The sequence below is a fragment of the Sorghum bicolor genome, chromosome 1 (assembly GCF_000003195.3).
Source record: "Sorghum bicolor cultivar BTx623 chromosome 1, Sorghum_bicolor_NCBIv3, whole genome shotgun sequence".
NCBI lineage: Eukaryota > Viridiplantae > Streptophyta > Magnoliopsida > Poales > Poaceae > Sorghum > Sorghum bicolor.
The window spans coordinates 68,517,063-68,538,126 of NC_012870.2; the positions used below are offsets into that span (position 1 = coordinate 68,517,063).

Consider the following 21,064-nt stretch of genomic DNA (forward strand, 5'->3'; position numbering starts at 1 on the left):
TCGTCGCCGGGGGCCCGGGGTTCTCGCTCGCCCCCCCGTGCTATCCCCAAATCTCCCTCGGAAAGCTGGAAGCGGCACACCCCGTCCATGTGAGCCAGAAAGAGGCCTTCTTTAGCACACGATGCTGATGCTCTGCGCTCCGCTTTGGCCGTGTGTGGCGTCAGTGCGTGCGCCCTGTCCTTGTCCCTAGCTCTCTAGCCTCGCGCATGGTATCCGAGGCGGCTGGCGGCGGCGCTTGGTTATCGTCGGCTAGGGCTGACGAGACGCAGCAGGGCGCACGAGGTGCCCCGCTGATGCCCCCAAGATGCTCCCGGTAGCTCGGATGGAGTGTTGGAGATGTGGGAATTTTTCTTTTGGCAATGGGGGAGTAAGATTTTATTTTATTTTGCATGTTTTTGTTCGATCGGCACCCCCTACATGAACTCCACGCGCCTAATTCCACAATTCCGTCCGTTCCTAAACTATGTAGGCAGCCAAATTTCTATAACTTTAACTTTAATTAAGTTTTAGAAAATATATGTTAACACCTACTCTCTCCTTAAATTATAGCCTTTCTAGTGACATAGGCTCCATTCGCTTGTCTTATAAACCGTATTTTTTACTTTCAGACAGAACTCATAGCTTTTACTCTACACTGTATGAGTATGACTATACAGAATAATCAAACTAATTTATTAGAACGGATGAAATATACGCTTAAATACGTTTTATAATTTAGGATAGACAAAGTATTTCACTGGCCGCTACAGGCTACATTGAACGCCAATGCCCTCACCCTCAGGCTCTGACGCACAAAAAAGTATATATAATTTGAATAATTCATGCTGTGAACAGTAATTACTTCTCTTTAGGGTCAAAGGCAAAGCTCCTCTCTGCATTGCACTTCTTTTGAAACGAAATCAGCGTGGCGCGTCAGTCCTATGGCACACATGCGACAGTGCAGGGAACTAGAAAGGTCATGAGGTGACGCCCATTACGTGGGCGGTGACTGACTGATACACAGATTTGTCGAAGACAATGCCTGCGCTCTGCACAGAAAGGAATGCTAAGAGATCATCAGACTGGGGTCTAGCTGCCAGTTGCAGATTCATTCAGGCACACAGGACTACAGGAGGAACAGAAAGATCCGGCACGTCATCATCGCATCACAACTGGAGAAAATTCCGGGAGAAAAATCACAATATTATGGCCCAGTCCACATACAAAGCTTTATTAAGGGTTCCCAGACATGTCACTAGTGTTTTTCCCAAGGCAATTACACATCATACACGGCCGTTGGCCCATCTTATTCACATCATATCACTGCCCGTTTGGCCCATCAATTCCATACTAAGCCATTGGCCCATCAACCCTGACCCATCAGTTTGGCCCATCAATTCCATACTAAGCCATTGGCCCATCAACCCTGACCCATCACTTGGCCTTGGCAGTATTACTACTTTATTAAGCTAATAACATGATCTTAATAACTAATGCATGCATCATGCTGTACTTTATTTAGCTAACTGATAGTATGAATGACAGATGAAGCGATAAGCACAGGAGGGGAGAAGAAGCATTGGGTTTACTCGGCGGCAGTAGGAGGCGGACGGTCGCCGACGGCCTAGCAGGACTCGGCAGTGGGCGCCATGGAGTGGCGGAAGTGGCAGCGGTGGCCGTAGGGGCAGCCAGAGCCGGCGGCGAACAACTGGCACGGGAGGGTCTTGTAGCGCGGGTGGCGGATCACCGGGCGCAGCTCCTCCATGCCGTGCGCGAACCTGCAACGCCCGTCGTAGGGGCACGCGCCGCGCTCCCACTTGTTGCACAGCTCCGTCTTCATGGCGCCCTGCCGGAACGCATCCACCTCCACCTCCCCGTCATCCTTCTCCTTCTCCTTCTCCCCTGCGTCCTGCGATCGCCATTCCCAATGACATAATCAAATTGATGCATCATTGAATCAGTTTATCAGCTATCACAGCAACTGCTAAGCAGTTTCTAACCCAAATGCAAATGTTGTGAACTGTCTAATCCAAAGCACATACATTCTAATAAAAGAATTTAACTGAAGCTGCTTATTCTTCAGATTGACCAAACTTAAGAAAACTATAACATTGACATAACTTTTGTGCTTTCCCTCAATTAAAGCTGATCATCCCAACATCTAATTGCAGCATAACCAGATGCATAACACGAGTAGAAGTTTCGAGATGTAATTTTGATTTCCCATTGCTTAACCATAAGATGCGTTCTTACGAATTTGAAGTACAGAATTCTTAATTAAACTCATTCAACATAGCCTATAACTCATTCATTGTAATTGCTCGCTAATGCCAACAACAAATTGCCATCCTCATGTGATTTTGCAAGCTTAGTGTTAATTTTTTTACCATCTAATTGTAGCCTAAACCAAATTCGTCCCGCCTATTACCAATTTCCAGGGACATTTCAAGGAATCAGTGCGCTCTTCTGTGTAAATTTCCTTCGAGGTGAACAGGCAAGAGTATGTGCGGTGTGAAATTGAAGGTAATGAACGGTAGGAATTGGGGGCTCACCTCCATCGCCTGAGACGCGCGAACTCGGAGGCGCTGTGGTGTGGCCACGCCCTGCGGCTGATTCTTCGAGAGGAAGCCCTTCGAACGTATGGAGATGCTCTTCGGGGTGCTTGCAGCTTCAGCCTGCGCTGGCTTCGGTGGCGGAGTCAGAACCACCGCTGACGCCTGCTTACTCTGCTCAGCGGCATCGAGCTCTTCGAGGAGGAGGGAGAGGTGCAGGTTCTCGGCACCGAGGCGGACGCGCTCGAGGCGGAGGTCGGCGAGCTCGGCTGTAGTGTCTCGCAGGCGGAAGAAGCAGTTCTCGTAGCGCTCGGTGATCGCGCGCAGGAGAGACTCCGCCTTCTTCACCTGCTCGCTGTCCCGCTCCTTCGAGATCCCGGGTGAAGACCTGTTTCCGCAGACGCGACTGTCTGAGACGGACGATGAGGGCGAGTTGAGAAGCGGCTCCAGCGGAGACGCCTTCTTCGTCGTGCTGAAACCGGAGCCGCTGCCACCGCCACGGCTGTCGGAGATGGACGATGAGGGGGAGTTGAGAAGTGTCTCCAGCGGCAACGCCATCTTCGCCGTGCCGGACACGGAGCCAGTGACACTGCCACGGCTGTCGGTGACGCACGATGACGATGAGGGCGAGTTGAGCAGTGTCTCCAGAGGCGATGCCTGCTTGGGCGTGCTGAACATGGAGCCATTGCCAGCGCCAGGGCTGTCGGAGACGCGCGATGAGGGCGAGTTGAACAGCGTCTCCAGTGTCGACCCCCATGTCGGCGAGCTGAACCCGGAGCCGTTGCCACCGACATGTCTGTCGGAGACGCACGATGAGGGCGCGTTGAACAGCGTCTCCAGCGGCGATCCCCATGTCGGCGAGCTGAAGCCCGAGCGGCCGTTTCCGCCGCCACGGCCGTCGGAGACGCACGATGAGGGCGACGAGTCGCGCAGCGTCCCCAGCTGCGATGCCCATGTCGGCGAGCCGAAGCCGCGGCCATCGCGGCCCTCGAAGGAGAGGCGGGACGGCCTCAGTGGCGAGAAGAACGCCAGGTCCCCCTCCATCACCTCCGCTCGCGCTCGAACACCCAAGCCACGAAGCAAGAGCAAAGGAGCGATGAAGCTAGGGTCCGAATCGCGAGGAAGACGGTGAGGTCGTGGCGGTTACCCTGTCGCCGTTGGCCTGGGGAAACTGGAGGGAAGAGATGTTAGTTGGGGTTTGACTGACCCCGGCTTATATAGAGGCCCGTCGCCGACCAAAACAGATGGCAGAATTGACCTGTTTCTCCTGGTTAGTGAGACAGAGCCTCCTACAAAACAGGACAAGAGTTTGTTCACAGTTAATAACTGAATCTTCCGCAAAATAATAATAATAGATGAAGCAACATTTCCGATAAAAAGAAACATTGAGCCACCACAAGTTGGGTCTGAGATATATTAATCCTATACAACCAATAAGATTAACATATGGAGTAGTTGAATTTGTACAATACAGGGGAGTGGAGGCAAAAATGCATTCGTGGAATGGTCTTTATTGCCGTGAAATAGTATCACAGGAATAGTGAAAGCCTGACACTGCAGTACATGTACATCCCACAGAAACTGTCAAGAACATTACATTTCTTGGTTGAGCAGCACACAGAAGTTTGCAGTCAAGTAAATATATGTTGAATTGATGATTTAGTAATGTATACAAGCCTACAAGGGCAGAGTATCAGTAATACGGATTACTGTACTACTGATGTATCAGTGACAATCAGGCTGGCTTTATTAGGTTGTTAGAAAGAACATTCGAAGAAATCAGAGATGGATATCCAAATAACATCTTTGTAATAATACAACAACAATGGAATAATTTAGTGCTTCAGACGATCTTCCCGGTGAGGCCGATACAGTTACTTTTCAGCACGAGTCGCTGGAAGATCAGATGCTTGGAAAGACTTCTCGAGCAGCTGAGGAACAGTTAGTTTCAGCTCAAAGGTCAATTTCTGAAGCACATAACAGAGGGTTGTCACATCCTGCATGGCACGATGCGCGCTGCCTGTGAGTGGGATATTATAGCGTTCTCTCAGGTTCTTCAATGACACAGAACTGAGTTTTGACCCTGCAAACCAAATATGAATAGGAGGTTAAAATGCATCTTACTTCATCCCACAAGCACTTAATCACGAAATTGTAATACTATAGGCAGAAAAATAACAAAAAGTTTAGCTTCCTAGTTCATCAACAATAATGGTGCACAGTACACTGCTGTATTTCATCAATTTATTTTACTGGGGAAAAAGCTCTTTAGAATAATATGTCTATGCAAGGAAATGGAAAACTTGACAAGAGAGCATACCATCAGAATCGACCAATTGTCTTGCGATAGGAAGAGTATCTACAAAGAGCCAATCACCAGGCATCTCTAATTTACACCGTCGGAACTCAAAGATGAGAAAGGGTACGTCAAAGGAACGCCCATTATGAGCAACCCAAAGAACTGGTTTGCCGTCCATTTGACGACTCCACACATATTGTAGCAGAATGGGAACAAGCTCTCCAAATCTGCATAGCCATAAATGAGACCACCAATGATTATTATAAAAACAAATGCGTAAAAAATAATAAAGGGTGATCATGTTTCAAATGAATTGTAGTTCAGAAATTTGGTTTAACTATATATGAAACCTTTATATGTTAAAAAATATATAGGTCGTAAATTGCCTCTACCCTCTAGGAACATATGGCAGATTGATCCTAGTACATAGTTCTGCATTTTCGGAACATAATACTGCCTTATTCCCACATCTCATGGTTATAAAGTAGTGATATTTGAGCATGTTGGCAAGCAATGAAAAACAAAAACAAAGGATGCATGGGATAGAGAAAGTGATCCTCATTTCAGTCCTATTTTAGTGTTCAACAGGGGACTTCAGATCATGGCTTGCTGCTAGTAAACCAAGAATCACACTTGGCATATTTGGCATAACAAAGCGTGAACATACCTTGGAACATCAGGTCTGCAGAGCATGCTGTTGCTAATACCATGAACATATGCATTTCTCACTTCTTTCTCGGGATTTATGAGTGTCTGGAAAGTGCTATTCTTTCCCCCCATAAGATCACGAACAGCAAACTCAATAATTCTGTCCTCACGGCGTGAGAAGCCTGTAGTTTCAATATCAAAAACAAGGATAGTTGCAGGCCATTCGGTCTTGACCCCAGAAAACTCTTCCTCAACATTGTAGCAGTGAAGTGATTTAAGCTGCTCAAGCTCTGACTGCTTGAACACTTCAATTGATGATTCAACCGATTTACCGTGCAAATGACGGCTATTGCTGAATGACTGCTTACTTCCTTTTCTTGTGCTTCTTGCTAGCACTGTTGTACTAAGTGGTCTACTTTGATGTCTTCTGCTTGAGAGGAAAGTTTCATATATTAATCTGCTATGGTATTTAAGCCACCTGATACTGCAAGTGTCTCCTATAGAGTTCCTTAGTAGATGGAAGTTCCCACAGCAAATAGAAGACAAGGACATTGCAGAAACAGAATGAATGGGGCATCAAAGGTATTGCTACTCCTATTTTTCAGTAGCTAGTTTTCACTGAATATTGGATAACCCTTCAGCATTAATCCTGAAATGATAAGAAAAAATCAGTGGTTGGCAGAAAATTAACTGATCCAGGATCGGAAATGAAATAAATGTTATCATCACGCACCACATATCATATCATGACATATCATATCATGTCGACACAAGTAATGATCGAAACAAGCCCAAAAACAAGACAGCAAAGCAGTTTCAATGTCACGCATATGAAAACATAAGGGTACAGAATGAATCATAAAACACAAACCCACCACAGAGATTTGGATCTTTCTCACTAAACACTTGCATTGCTTCGGAGTGCACAGTACACATGCATGTGTCTGTCATCTAGCCCTTCTTTCCTTGGTTCCCTGCGATGTGCCAAAGAGCTAAACTAGTAACCTAATGTCTAAATGTTTCATTCTCATAGGAATTATATATATTTTTTCATTCCTATGCAGCAGCAGAACCAGCACCAGATTCTCCAGATGGCGAAAGTAATTAGATCTGTTGTCTCCCCTCGGAACTGCCCGTTTAGTATTAGCTGCTGGATCACATTTGTATTGCTCGGGGTAAGGCCTACCAGTAATCCTTGCAGGAGCAGCATCCACTTTCAAACCGGTGAAATCGAATTCTATCCCTTATAATAATAACACGGCAAAGTACCTTTGAGATTATCTTCATCCATTCATGACAGTCACTGCAAATCTGCAAATTCTTTGAAACCATTATTTCTGTCCCTGGACCAGTCTTCAGGACACTATAAGCCACTGCTAGCTTCTCACTATGGAAGGTAAGGTTTTCTTCTCTTTCCTCCTCTGAGACATCTTTTGTTACTAGTTCAGTCAATGGAGCATAACCTTCAACCTTAGCTCTTTTACATAATCCATGCAGCACTAGGTATATATCCTCGGTATCTGGATGAGATCTATCACCAGCTTTAAATCCATGGGTGCTTCCCCCTAACTCAACCCAACTCAAGCCTTTGCTCTTCCTAATTTTCTTTTGTTTCCTCTGTCTCCAAACTTCCTCTGAATCATTCCATCTATTTGCTGATGAATACATGTTTGAAAGAAGGGTATAATCCCCACTGCCATGGCATGCCATATGCTCAATAGTGACCTCACCTAATTTTGTTTGGCGATATCTGCGACATGCACTAAGTAATGCCCTCCATATCACAACATCAGGCTTTACATTCATCGACATTACCAACTTGTATGCCTCATCCAGCAACCCAGCTCGCGACAACGTATCCACCAATGCACCGTAGTGCTCAACCTCTGGCGTGATAGAATACTCTGTAGTCATTGATCTGAAGTATTGGCGAGCCTCTTCAACCATGCCACAGTGGCTGCATGCTGTCAAGAGTGCAACAAATGTAACCCCGTCAGGAACCAGCTCTTCACTTTTCATCTTGTGGAACAAAATCACTACATCAGATCCAAGACCATGCGATGCCAAGCCACTAATCATTGTATTCCAGACAGAAATATGGTTTCTCTTGACTTTATTGAATATCTCAGTTGCCACATCAATTCTTCCACATTTGGCATACATGTCAACAAGAGCTGAAGTTAAGATATGATTCATTTCGACCCCCAGTTCAGTCATCAGGTGATGCACCCACACTCCATACCGGCGAGCACCAGCTCGAGCACATGCTGACAGAACTGAGGAGAATGAGAAGCAATCAGGCACAAGGCCTGAACTGACCAACCTGCTAAAAAGATACATTGCTTCTTTCAGGTGTGAGCTCCTTACAGCACCTGCAATCATAGAATTCCAAGAGACCAAGTCCTTGACAGGCATCCTCTTGAAAATCTGATACGCCTTATCTAGCTGACCGCTCTTCAAGAATCCCATGAGCATCAGATTGCCATGAAAGGGATCGGTACTCCATTCCAGCATTGACCAAAATAGTTCACGTGCTTCCAACATGTGATCATGGGCAATATATAACTTGAACAGAGGAGGTATTATATGCAGATCAGATAGCAACCCAACTTTAGTGAGATGACAATGGATTTCCATGGCAGCATAGAGGTCAGAGCATTTTGCACAAGCTCTGAGAAGGAGAGCATAAGTTCTGTAATCAGGGAAGAAAGCAGTGAAATGGAGCAAAGTGCTATAGTCCATAAGTGACTTTTGTGGGGAGCCTTTCTCTAAAGAAGCTCTGAGGATGGAGTTGCCATATCGAAAGAAGATTCTATGGGGATGTTTCTTCAAACAGTTCGTGTAAGACATATTGCAAACAAGCTTCTGAAAGCTGAGTTCACAAGAATGAAGGAGAAAAAACAAACAGCAGGCAGCTAGTTTTTAAAGTCCTCCTGCGACCTAATTTATCCAGAATGAAGTTGGACAACACCTTAAACCACACAGTAGCAACTAAGGTAATCAGGCAACATGAACTCTATGTTGGTTGACTATCCTGAAATGAACGAATAAAATGGCCATCAATTCTTGTGCACAGACTTATTAAGAACACATAGTAAGCATTAAGAATATTGGACACGGAACAGCCACATTTTCCTGGTAACTAATTATCATCTTTGTAATAATGAATCTCATGGCGGTTGTTTATCATGGTACAATTTAAGTCAAGCAGATACATTCGATACTAAATAACAATGATAGACCATCCAAATCATTTCACAGCTACTCCTTGTCTTGCTCCTCTACACTCATACGGCCGCATCATAATTTATATCTCCAATTTGCATGGAGTGTTTCTTAAACGTTACAGTTCTATACCAGTCAGATGCTCAACAAATCGCCAATTTGCAGGGCATGATACAGAAATCCACGTGGCCCGATAGAACTAGGGGCAAATATAGCAAGCATCCGTTGAACTATCTAAAACAGCACATACACATTCATACTTAAAAACCATCAACGGAAACCAACTAAAAGCTAGCAAATCTGGCTACAAGAAAAGCTCAACGGCAGTCACAGCGATGCATCCCAGGTGCTCGACGAAATGCCCCCACCGAAAAATCAACCAAACAGTGCATCAATGGGGATCCCAGCAAAGATTGAAGCAAGTACCTACGAACCAGCCGAGGCGACCAAGATCCAAGACGGCGAAAGAGCGCAGAGAGACCGGGAAATTAAGCGGTAGAGGGACGCACTAATACAAGGTGGGGTGGGGAAGAAGCAAGGGACGCCACGGAAGGGATATTCCTTGCGGGGATGCGAAGGCGGGTGAGGGGGAGGGAGCGAGAGAGGAGCGACGGGTGTGTGCGAGCGGAGAGGGAGGAGGAGTGGGGGTTCGGGAACCGGAGGCCGGGCGGGGCGGGGCGGGAGCGGGGGCGGCGGCGGAGGGCGGGCGCCCGTTGTTAGCGCTTAGCGGATCAACCGCGCCGCGGGCGTGGGGGGTGGTGGGCGATGTGGCCTCTCCTGTTTCTGCGCCGTGATTAGGGAACCGCTCGCAAATTTGCTTTCGGCTCTCGCTCGGTGGTGGTCAAATTGTGGCTTTGGCAGGAATGGACGCTGTTGCGTGCTGGCAGCGGGCCTGTGGGCGTGTACCTGCCAGGCCGTTTGCTCCAGAAGATCTGGGCCTACCGGGCTATGCTTCGCAGTGGGAAATGGGGCTGGCACTATAGCAGTGTGGGTGGGCTTATGGGAGTAGAGCTGCGTTTAGTTATCTTGGGCCCTTGATAGTGCTGAGATGAAAGGCCCGTTTTGTAACTCAACCTCTTCAAAGGTAAACTTTGGACTTGTCTCAAAAGAAAAAAGAAAAAAAGGTAAACTTGCACCTTTCATCTTTTTCGTGTGGGCCCGGCAAATGAGGAACAAATCAATTGTCAAGGCATAGTCACGGAGTTGGTAGCGCAGACCTATATTCCTCACCACAAATCGAACGGTGATGTACAGCCAATGTTTCAGTCCAGCGCAAGCCGTAGGAAAAGCGAGGTTCATAATTTGCATGTACCTCTGAAAGCAGCAGTCTGCCCTCATGAGAAGTCAACATAAATACATAATCATGTTCAGCCTGCAGCAATAATAGCACAGGCCACAGGGGTAGGCACACATGATGCTCTTCTATTGCTCGGCACGAATTCATGCATGACGTGCATACGGAGTATATATTTTATCCACTAACTTTATCTTTTCTTTTTTGTTGTAAATCTCTTTTCAGCATGGAAGCATGTTAGTACCTGCATCCAAGCATATAATTTGCATGGATGATGGATATCCTGGGACCTTCTTTGGTGTACGGCTCTTAATTAATTCTCAAATGGAGGACTGAAAGCCACGTATAATTTCTGCAAGACCTTTAGTCCCAAAGGATCTTGAAACTCTGAATATTTTACAACCCGATGACCGGTAAGAACGTGGTGCTATCTAACACGCGCTCTCACACGATATGATTCTGCAGGTTTGAACACTACAGCTTTCCTTGTCACCAACAGCTCTTTTTCTCTGAATAATAAAGCCATAAACAAGTGCAGAGTTTGTGCGTGCCAGTTATGTTGTCTCAGGCACGAAATAGACACCTTATGTTACGTGCGCGGATGATATACGCTGCGTCTTGAATTGACTCAAAACTGCGTATGACGTCGTGGGAGTGTGCCAGTGTGGAACGAGGAGGAAAAGCCAGTCCAAGTATCCAACTGATGAGTCGATAACAGGAGACGCAACGACAAACTGCAAGTTGCTTTCGAGAAGATACAGAGCGAAAGGATCCATTGGTGTCTCAGCTTTTGGCCTGAGAAACGAACGTTGCAACTTGCGCTGAGAGTTTGAAATGGAGGCTGCTGGCTGGTGACCCTGTACTTGTAGGGGTCCCCTTAACGAACAACTGTCCGCCAAAGATCTTTCGAAATTTGAATGGAACAAGCATACAAGGTCTTACTATCAGTTTAAAACTATACTGATCTGAGAAGCATCCAATGTTCATCTGCGCGCATACGATAGTCATATCTGAGACCGGTACCCACTACGAACAATGTACTATTTGTGCATTTGTGCTAGTACTACAGGACACTTAAAAGATAGATCCTGCTATTGTGCTAGTACAACAGCACAAACAAATGATAGATCCTGACAGAGGCACCAAAACGCCATCAGATCGGCAGTCATACGGTTTGATAAACAGTCAATCAACGTGAAAAGAATGCTCTTGAATGAATTCACAGAGTAAATTCCGTATGGCTGGTATGACAGACCAAACATGAGACAACTGGATTAGAGATGTACAGACTCATCTGGTGTCAACATGTAAATGCCATCAGAATGAGGAACCAATGTTGCAAACTCGCAACAAATGCTTCCTCACCTTTTTTTTTTCCCTCACTATCCAAGTATTCATACTGTTTCACAACTGCTGCTTCATCTGACTAACAAATAGCAGCTAAGTAAAATCTACTAAAGAAAATCACAGAAACAAAAAAGGCCTTCTTACAAATGGCATCGACCAAACCACCTGAAAGAATCAAAGAATTTGAGTCCCGTGGATCATTGCTGAAGCAATAGGAAAGCCGAAGCAGCAAGGAACAAGACCAAAGCAAGGCCACTGCTGAGACGGTTGCCGAACCCATTGCTCATCGGAATTCTCTGCGGCATAGCACATTCGTCGCCATTGAAGAAGACCTTTGTTGGGAAGCCATCTCCAGCAACAACATTTATCCCCGGGGTCAGCTTCTTGGTGAATGAGAGGACTGACTGTTGCTTACCGGGCACAAGGTAGTCAATCCCACTCATGTTGGTCTGCTTCACCAGGTAATTAAGCCCCTCCAAACCCTGCATAAAGATTGTGTTCTTGCCCACTGAGGTGGCGTTAAATGAGTACGCCTTCTCAAAGCCATCATACGCCTTGTCCATGACGATGGCAGCAAACCAATTGGCCATGTCGACATCCTCCCAGTTGAACAATGTCACCCGAGCACTCCAGCCCTTGTTGTAGTCTGTTGAGACATGCCAATTGATGCTCACACCACAGAAGTCACCACAAGGCATTGGCCGGGGCACATTGTAATGCTTCAGCTCAGCCCACGCCAACGCCTTGTGTGAGCGGTTGTTGAATGGCATAAGCAGCGCCTCCGGTGGCAAGAGCATGGATTGTGCAGTCGTGCTGCACGTTGGACCTCGCCTGTTTGCAGGGCACCCACAGGCGCAGGTGTTGCAGGGGATCACCGAGTCGTTGTAGTACGCCGAGAAGGTCACACAGCACTTGGGCTTGGCCCCCTTCGTTGTGGTAATGTTGCACACCACCTGCCATGTTGCCACAGCAAGTGTCGTCGAGTCAAGCCCGCTTGGGTCAGGGAACGCAGTTGGGCTGACAGGCACCGGCTGGCCACAGGTGTAGTCCGGGTTCAGCGATGATGCACCGGCAATCTTGAAATTGGCAGGGGGGAACAGCTTAGTCCGGTTCAGGTCTGGTGGCATCTTGAAAACTTGCATCTGGAATGCCGATTTCGACTGTGCTTCATCCATGGACTTGGGCAAGATTGTCCCATTCCTGCAGCAGTTGTCGATCTTCCCAATCTGGGTGTCATTGTACCGGGACAGGGGCAGGTCAAGGATCACCGGCTTGCGGTCACAATTGAGCACCTGCGAGAAATCAAGGCTCTGGTAGTACTGCCCAGGCGCCCCATAGATACAGCCCGAGGTGTCCACCTCTGATGGGTGAGCGCCCTTCATGGAGTAGATGAACTCGCCGCGCCGCCACTCCCACGACATCCGCCAGTTGTCGAGGCGGCCAAGCTTGGCGTTGTTCTCGAGCGTGACGAGCGCAAGGTAGCTGGAGGGGTAGGCCTGGAGCACGTCGTAGGTGATGACGAGGTCACCGGTGCCGCGCGGCAGGAAATTCTTGGTCGGGTCGGTGGCGTTGGCGTCGATGACGGTGGCATTGGCCTCGGCCTCCGGCGTGAGGACGCAGCAGGTGGACAGCACCTTAGAGGTGAGGTTGGTCGCCGCGGGGCACGCGTAGGCCGGGTCGTCCAGCGACAGCGCGGTGGGGAGCGGATCGAAGCCGGGCCCGGCGAAGAGCGTGCCGACGATGCCGACGGAGGCCTGGATCTGCGACAGGTCCCCGGCGGTGGCGATGGGCGTGAGGAGGTCCGTCTGCGGGTACCCGGAGAAGGAGGTGGCGTTGCCGGCGTCCTCCGTGGTGTTGTACGGCAGCTCGCCGCCGCCCGTGAGCACGGCGCCGTCGACGCCGACGAGGATCTCGTCGTAGCCGAACGTGACGAGCGCCGCCCACGACTTGAGCGGGCGGGTGCCGGAGTTGCGCACGGTGACGTTGGCGCGGAAGGCGTAGGGCTGCTTGTTCTTGTCGCTGACGTAGGGCCGGATCTTGGTGCGGCCCCCGAAGTTGTACGTCACCTCGATGCCGTTGCAGCCGGGGTCGGGCGCGGGGGCCGCCGCCGCCGGCGTCGGCGTCGGCGTCGTCCCTCTCTGCGCCGCCGCGAGCCCCGCGAGCAGGAGGAGAGCGAGGACCACAGCGTGTGGAGCTACGGAGCCAGCCATCGCTGGATCGGGAGCGCGGGGGTGCGTGGTGGACTGGTGACTGGGGCTGGGCGGAAGCCCGGGTGGCGAGGTAGATGAAGCGATCGGAAAGCGCGTGCACAGCTGGGGATGGAAGATGAAGGGGCAGGGGGGGCGGTGGGTTTGAACTGGGGGAGCGGCGGCGTGCGTTCGTAGCTTGCCTGCTGGTGCTGGGCTGCTGGCTACTGCTTCCCCAAAAAGAATTGCCGAAAACGCTCGGGTTTTGAACAAAAGGGCGTGGAAAGCGACACCGGCCGGAAAGGAGACGAGACGACGTCGAGGGAGAGCCGGAGAGGGAGGGGTCCAGAGGGGGGGGGGGGGGGAGGAGCGTGGGTTGACGTTGATTGGGGATGGTCGAGTGGGTCCGGGCCCAGCTGGTAGTGACGCAACGGACGCGGAGAGGCGGCGCCTGGTTTGCAACGGTAGGGTTCGGTTCGGGCAGCAGCGGCGCCGCGGGCGGGCGGAGATGCGCGGCGGGCCGTCCCATTCTGGCGTGTACGGCTGCGGATGGGGGGCTTCCGTCGCCTGTGGAGTGGGGCCCGCGCATGTGCCGAGGAGAGGTTCAGGACGCCCGGGCCGTGTGGGCCGCGGCGCATGTTTGCAGAGAGCGGGAAGCGTGGCGGCACGATGTTTCCAGCGAACACGCTTTGATGCACGCGGAATTCGTAAGGAAATCGAGCCATTTTCCCGTAAACAAATCAGAATTTGATCGGAAGGCCTTTTGCACACGGTCAGTTACCATGTTTCGGAAAAAAAAGGACCGTGCCCAGTCCCGTGCGTGTGTTTGTTGGGTGCAGGGTAGAGTGGTAGACTGACGTGTGTATGCACTCGATGCCGCGCTGCTGGTCGCAAAGGGATATGCCGGTGGCTTAACATACACGAGTTGGTTGATTCTACAAGGAAATTTTGGAAAAAAAAACGATTATGTTATCTAGGATTTACAGTTTTCTTTATTTGCTTTAGTCGTCAGCGTGGCACATGCATACGGTAGACGTGAGTTCACGTTCATGGCTCCGCGATTTTCGCTGGTGGGGCGCAGTTGCAACATGGGGAGATAATTGGAATTGGAATCCTCTGCAATCTCGTGCGCACTTGTCAGGCTCAGGTTTTGTCAACCTGAACTCACTACGTAGCGTTTGTTAAATAATACTTCCTTTTTTCCAAATTGTGTCATTTCAAAAATCTTAAAGAGTCAAAATATTTTTACGTTTGACCAAAATTATAAAGTGAAATACTAACATTTCTAACGTAAAGTGAGTATACTATAAAAATATGATAAGGAAAAATCTAATGATATTTAGTTGGTATCATAATAATTATTATTTGATCATATAAATTTGTTCAAACTTTGAAAAGTTTGACTCTCCAAGATTCTTAGAATGACTTACAATTTAAAATGGAGAGAGTACTAGAACTCGTTTGCATCTTTTTATTTTGATGAAAGAACTGAACTTTTAGGCCAGTCTCAATGCATAGTTTCATGACACAGTTACCAAAACTATAAACTAGGTAACCGAGCCACAACAGTTTCATGGGGATGAAACTCCTCTCTCATCTGATGAAACTCCTTCATTTAATAACCCTCCCAAGTCAGCAATTTTACTTATGTGGCACCTTATTTAATGTGTATGACACTCTCATGAAACATGCATTGAGACTGGCCTTATGAACTATAGATGCTATTTAATTTGTCACACGCCCAACACGGGTTGTGCCCACCGACAAAGAGAACCGGCTGGCCATGGCCCATGGAAGGGGCATCGCCACCCCTGCTGCCAGCCTTGGTGGGCCACACAGCCTACCCTAGGGGAGGACGCACACCAAGAGGATGAGGATGGCGTAGCCACCGTTGCCGTTGTCGTCACTTTTATATATGCCATCTATGGATGTCATATAATATTCTAATTGGTTTTGGATATAGTTTGTTAATTAAGATCGAAAGTAGAAGAGATGATTGATGAAAAGAAGAATTCGTGTTCGATAAGGATCTCCTAGTTTGCTTGTGAGCCAAGTCCTATAAGGACTATAAATAATAAGGGACATGTAACCGCATCAATCAAGTAATAGACAGACGAAAGCTCTTTCTCCTCCTCTCCTCTTCCTCTTCCTCCGTGTGTGCCGCCACCCCCTCGTCCTGTCGTAGCCGTACGTCGCCGCGCCCCCTCTACCATGTGTCGCCGCCCCTAGAGATGCTGCCCTAGGGCACTATGCCGCCCCCTCCCAGCCCAACTCCTAACAGATGTCCACAACTTTCCCAGTTTAGATATAAGTTTGTCTTAAATTCATGGAGCTAGAGATTAAATTGATTCCATAGATCCACATACTATGGCCTAAGACGTTCAAAAACAAATGTCTGGGATGGATGCCTAGCCCAGGCATGTTTGGCCAGCTCATATCCAAATAGACCCTGATTCCCTCAATGTCTAACCCATCTAACTGATCTACTAGACACTACAAAGGATTGAAAACTCGGCTCCTCATTCCAAAAGGCTGCACAACTATATGCACAATAAGGGCCTATTTGATAGGATTCCTCCCCGGCTCCGGCTCCAACTCCTCTAGAGGAGCCATGCCAACACTTCTTAAGTTCATTGTCAAGACAGGCTCTTAATGACAAACAACATTACTAGTGCTCATGTAGAAGTGGAAGACGTGCACACTATATGCAAGGAGGGCAAAAACCTACCACCTCCTGTGGCTTCGACAATCATCGTCTCACTGTCCTAGACCTGATTTCTATGTCTGTGTCAGTAGTTAAGACCCCATTTGGTTGGCTCTTTTGGGCTCCAACTTCCTCTACATTTCTGAAGTAGCCATAAATCATGGCTTCTCTCGGATTCACCTTCATTTCACAAGGAAAGAGAAAACGAGCTCTTATAATAAATGGTGTTGCTACAATTATCACTGTAGGAGCCACGGGCAAAGCCCTGTTAGAAATTCTCAAGGCCTACTACTTATCCAGGCCTCCATATCCTAGGGCCTTGTTTAGTTACCAAAAATTTCAAGATTCCCCATTACATCAAAGCCTTGTTTAGTTCCAAATTATTTTGCAAAATCGACACTGTAGCTTTTTCGTTTGTATTTGATAAATATTGTCTAATCATGGACTAACTAGGCTCAAAAGATTCGTCTCGTCAATTCCGACCAAACTGTGCAATTAGTTTTTATTTTTGTTTATATTTAATACTTTATGCATGTGTCTAAAGATTCGATGTGACGGGGAATCTGAAAAATTTTACAAATTTTTTTGGAAACTAAACAAGGCCCCAAATCTTTATACGCATACATAGAGCATTAAATATAGACGAAAATAAAAACTAATTGCGTAGTTTATCTGTAATTTGCAAGACGGATCTTTTGAGCCTAGTTACTCTGTAATTGGACATTAATTGTCATATACAATGAAAATACTACAGTAGTCAAAATCAAAAAATTTTAAGAACTGAACAAGGCCCTAGTAGAACTCTAAAACAGGCGAACAAGCCATCCATCAGCCAACGCTCACGCACGCAAAAGGTTTGGTGGGGCGTGGCCACATGGGCAGTGAGCCAGCAAAAAGGTGGCCAACAGTCGCCGCCCCAAATTTGCTACGCTTGAGGTTTTGTTTAGGCCCTGTTTAGATTGTAGATAAAAATTTTGTGGATGTCACATCGGATGTGTCGGAAGGATGTCGGGAGGGGTTTTTAGAAACTAATAAAAAAACAAATTACATAGCTCGTCAGGAAACTGCAAGACAAATCTATTAAGCATAATTAATTTGTCGTTAGCACATGTGGGTTACTGTAGCACTTAAGGCTAATCATGAAGTAACTAGACTTAAAAGATTCGTCTCGCAATTTTCAACTAAACTATGTAATTAGTTTATTTTTTTATCTACATTTAATGTTCCATGCATGTGTCCAAAGATTCGATGGGATGGATAAAAAAAATTTGAGTGAGGAACTAAACAGGGCCTTAGATCAAAATTTTTTTGGATTTTGATACTGTAGCATTTTCGTTTTTATTTGACAAACATTATCCAATTATGAAATAATTAGGCTTAAAAAATTCGTCTCGTGATTTACAGATAAACTGCAATTAGTTATCTTTTTTATCTATATTTAATGTTTCATACATGTGCCGCAAGATTCGTTGTGACAGGAAATCTTGTAAAGTTTTAGGTTTTTGGGTGTATCTAAACAAGGCCTAATACACTCACCGATTCGAAGGTTGCGGCACATCATCGTGGTGCCCATCGTCGTCTTGCAGATCTCCGCGACTCCACCTCTTGCTGCTACGGGTTGTGTTTCTTGGATCCTAATTTTTTTCATAGCCGTTGCTAATTAATTTGGTATGATTATGCTAGATTAGCAATCAAATTGACTAGTACATTCATAATTATGCAGTATGGTTCGTCTACAAACTCTCTATTTGACTGTTGGGTAAAAGAAGGGGGACACGAAAATCCATTTCATTTTTTATTTTTATATCAACTGTGGTTGACTTTAAAAAAATTAACACCCCTCAATTTTCTTTACTCTCCGCCACTAGGAGAAGCCGAAGCCGCAAGAAGTCATGCCAAATTAGCCCTAAGTGACAATAGGTATAGGAGGGGGAACCAAAATCTGTACTTATGTACGTACGGTATGGGGGAAATTAAACAAGCTTTCTTCGTTTCAATCGTTGTCCATGTCTTGGTTGTTTATCATTAAAGTAACAACAAAACTTAAATCTATATGCTAGGACGGTCCAGCCTCCGACTGTAACGTAGACCTCTTAGAACACTCGTTAAAAAGTACATTGTTTGCATGATTAAACTCTTCTATATCAATTACAATGATGCGCAAATCTTTTGTGTATTTGAGAGAAGAAAACAATTTTTCATCATAGCAACTAGAAAAAAAATTAGTGTGACATGAGAAATCATTTAAAAAGGATAAGAAAAACGGAACAGCATGAACATGACCATGAAAATGGAGGAGGCATCATCTACGAAACGAAATATATCTTGCTTTGAAACAATGTTCATGTTCATCAGAACGGGACGAGGGAGATGGTTATGGCCTTATGGGGCAGATGACTGGGAATTTTGCAACGGATGGATGATGGCCCAGTACAGAATGATGGTTCTTGCAAGAGGGTCTAGGAAAAGGAGAGCATGGTGGCCTTCGTGCCTGAAATGGGCCAGATTAGGCCTGCGATAAGCTTGCACTAGTTTCGGGCATTTTTGGCGGCCAGCTGTGCAGGCGCTAGACCGTTTGGCTGCCGCACAAGTGTAGAAAGCTTCAGTGCTTGGCTGCTTGCAAATGTTCAGTACTTCAGTGCTTGGATAAGGAATTCAAATCAAACTTGTTCGAGTGATCCACAAAACAGTTCAGTCCTGAGCTTTACCCACTAAACTTGCTAGTCATCTTTCATTCAGTTTGGTTGTTGCAGATTGTTCATGATAATTCATAGAGCTTCGCATCCTCAATGAATTGAAGTACTACCACCGTGCATTTGTTAGCATATTCACTTCAGTACTGAACATACGAGTAGTGATTTTCAGGTTCGGTCTTTACGCCATCTCCGTCACCAAACAGAAGACGACTTTCACTTGCTCCCTAGCTAGGCCTTGTTTAGTTCACCCCAAATAATCAAAATTTTTTCAAGATTTTCCGTCACATCAAATCTACGGCATATGCATGGAGCATTAAATATATACGAAAACAAAAACTAATTACACAGTTTTCCTGTAAATCACGAGATGAATCTTTTGAGTTTGGTTAGTCCATGATTGGATAATATTTGTCATATAAAAACGAAAATGCTACATTGCCGAAATTCAAAATATTTTCGGAACTAAACAAGGCCTAGTCTGTTTATCCTGCACCAAAAGTTACTCTGATGTGGTCATCTCTGTCTCCTGTACTTTTTGTAGCAACACTGTATGATGGTGACAAAAATTACAGCAACAATCATGATAGAAAATAAGAAATCAATGACAAAACTTGGGGCAGCACAACCAAAAGTTCAAATCTAAGATATAAAATGTTTTTACTTGTTTAGATACATATTTTTTTCTATGCACTTAAATATACACTATGTCTAGATATATAGTTATAGTGTCTAGGTTAAGATTGCACTAACGAGTTGAAATGTTATTCTTGTGAAAAAAAAATATACCAATATCACTCTTAATCGATCAATTATAATATCGTGCATATTGATAGACAAAGTTTCAGATTTTTTTTTTTGTGACATGCATTCTTTACGACTGGATGTAGGCCGGAATAGAGGGTGTGGTATGCCTTATGTGGTTGTTCTGGAAAGAGAATAGAGGGGTTACTTAGACAAAAGGCACACTGATTTGAGGCCTTGTTTAGTTCGCAAAATTTTTTATTTTTGGGTACTGTAGCATTTCGTTTTTATTTGACAAACATTGTCCAATCACAGAGTAACTAGGCTCAAAAGATTCATCTCACAAATTACAGGTAAACTGTGCAGCTAGTTTTTATTTTCGTCTATATTTAATGCTCCATGTATGCGACCAAAGATTCGATGTAACGGGAAATCTTGAAAATTTTTACGAACTAAACAAGGCTTGGTGGTTGGTAGTACCGTTTCCCAAGTAGGCAATGGGGACTGGGAAGACTTGGCCTGACAAGTACAAAAGAGGCGGTGGGTGTGCAGACACATTATTAATCCGATCCATATGCCGGTTGCTTCCACATTGCGTTCATGATACTACATTTGCATCTGGTTAGGTGACCGGTTCCTGTTGAATTCCTACATGACCAATCACGAAACAAAACCTGATTCAACATGTCGTATTAACTCCTACCGAAAAGGCAAGAAAATGGAGCGAAGATTCAGCACTGCTCACCGAACTGTATACACAGGGACGTCAGCTCAACCGGCAGGATTTCTCTGTCGGAGATCAGGCATGATGCAACTGGTTTGCTGCAGTTCTGCCATGACGAAACAACTGGTTTGCTTCAGTTCAACCACGAAACAACTGGTTTGCTGCAGTTCTGCCATGACGCCAGGAGTTAAGGTTGTTGTTGGTTTGTGGCAAAATTTTCCATCGTTGGTGGAAAAATAGTTGACTATTAGGCCTTGTTTATTTCCCAAAATTTTTCAAGCTCCGTCACATCAAATCTTGCGGCTTATGTATGAAGCATTAAGTGTAGATTAAAAAATAACTAATTGCACAGTTTACTTAAAATTTGCGAGACAAATCTTTTAAGCCTAATTAATCTATAATTGGACAATAATTGTCAAATAAAAACGAAAGTGCTACAGTAGCGAAATCTAAAATTTTTCACGAACTAAACAAGGCCTAAGATCGGTTGTCAATGCGCAGTCCATATGTTTGGCAAAATTTTCCATCGTTGGTGGAAAAATAGTTGACGATTAGTTTGGTTGTCAATGCAATCCATATGTTCCCTTACAGCATTATGAACTTTTGTACGAAACAAATATCAAGCAGCAGCACAAAATCCACAGCATTTCAAACGATCACAACATAAGG

At 46.0% G+C, this 21,064-nt stretch overlaps 3 protein-coding genes across 6 annotated transcripts; all 3 read right to left on the reverse strand.

Annotated features, from left to right (window-relative positions):
• Positions 1,162-3,912, reverse strand: LOC8081098 (putative zinc finger CCCH domain-containing protein 21). The gene is made up of 3 exons (XM_002467954.2): positions 3,790-3,912; positions 2,532-3,702; positions 1,162-1,888 (listed from the first exon to the last, which is right to left on the reverse strand). Exons 2-3 carry the CDS (start codon positions 3,573-3,575, stop codon positions 1,604-1,606), a joined length of 1,329 nt encoding a protein of 442 aa, XP_002467999.1. The 5' UTR covers positions 3,576-3,702; positions 3,790-3,912; the 3' UTR covers positions 1,162-1,603.
• LOC8081099 (pentatricopeptide repeat-containing protein At5g50990) lies at positions 4,156-9,505 on the reverse strand. Of its 4 annotated transcripts, XM_021451000.1 has the most exons (6): positions 9,130-9,505; positions 6,665-8,512; positions 6,009-6,072; positions 5,498-5,766; positions 4,852-5,057; positions 4,156-4,614 (listed from the first exon to the last, which is right to left on the reverse strand). In XM_021451000.1, exons 2-6 carry the CDS (start codon positions 8,326-8,328, stop codon positions 4,406-4,408), a joined length of 2,412 nt encoding a protein of 803 aa, XP_021306675.1. In that variant the 5' UTR covers positions 8,329-8,512; positions 9,130-9,505; the 3' UTR covers positions 4,156-4,405. The 4 variants fall into 4 exon arrangements, with proteins under 4 accessions (XP_021306675.1, XP_021306672.1, XP_021306673.1 ...); XM_021450997.1 differs by lacking the exon at positions 6,665-8,512 and having other exon boundaries at positions 5,498-6,127; positions 9,130-9,383; XM_021450998.1 differs by lacking the exons at positions 6,665-8,512; positions 9,130-9,505 and adding an exon at positions 6,354-6,651 and having other exon boundaries at positions 5,498-6,127.
• LOC8081101 (COBRA-like protein 7) lies at positions 11,189-13,793 on the reverse strand. Its single transcript, XM_002467957.2, has one exon. It carries the CDS (start codon positions 13,552-13,554, stop codon positions 11,542-11,544), a length of 2,013 nt encoding a protein of 670 aa, XP_002468002.1. The 5' UTR covers positions 13,555-13,793; the 3' UTR covers positions 11,189-11,541.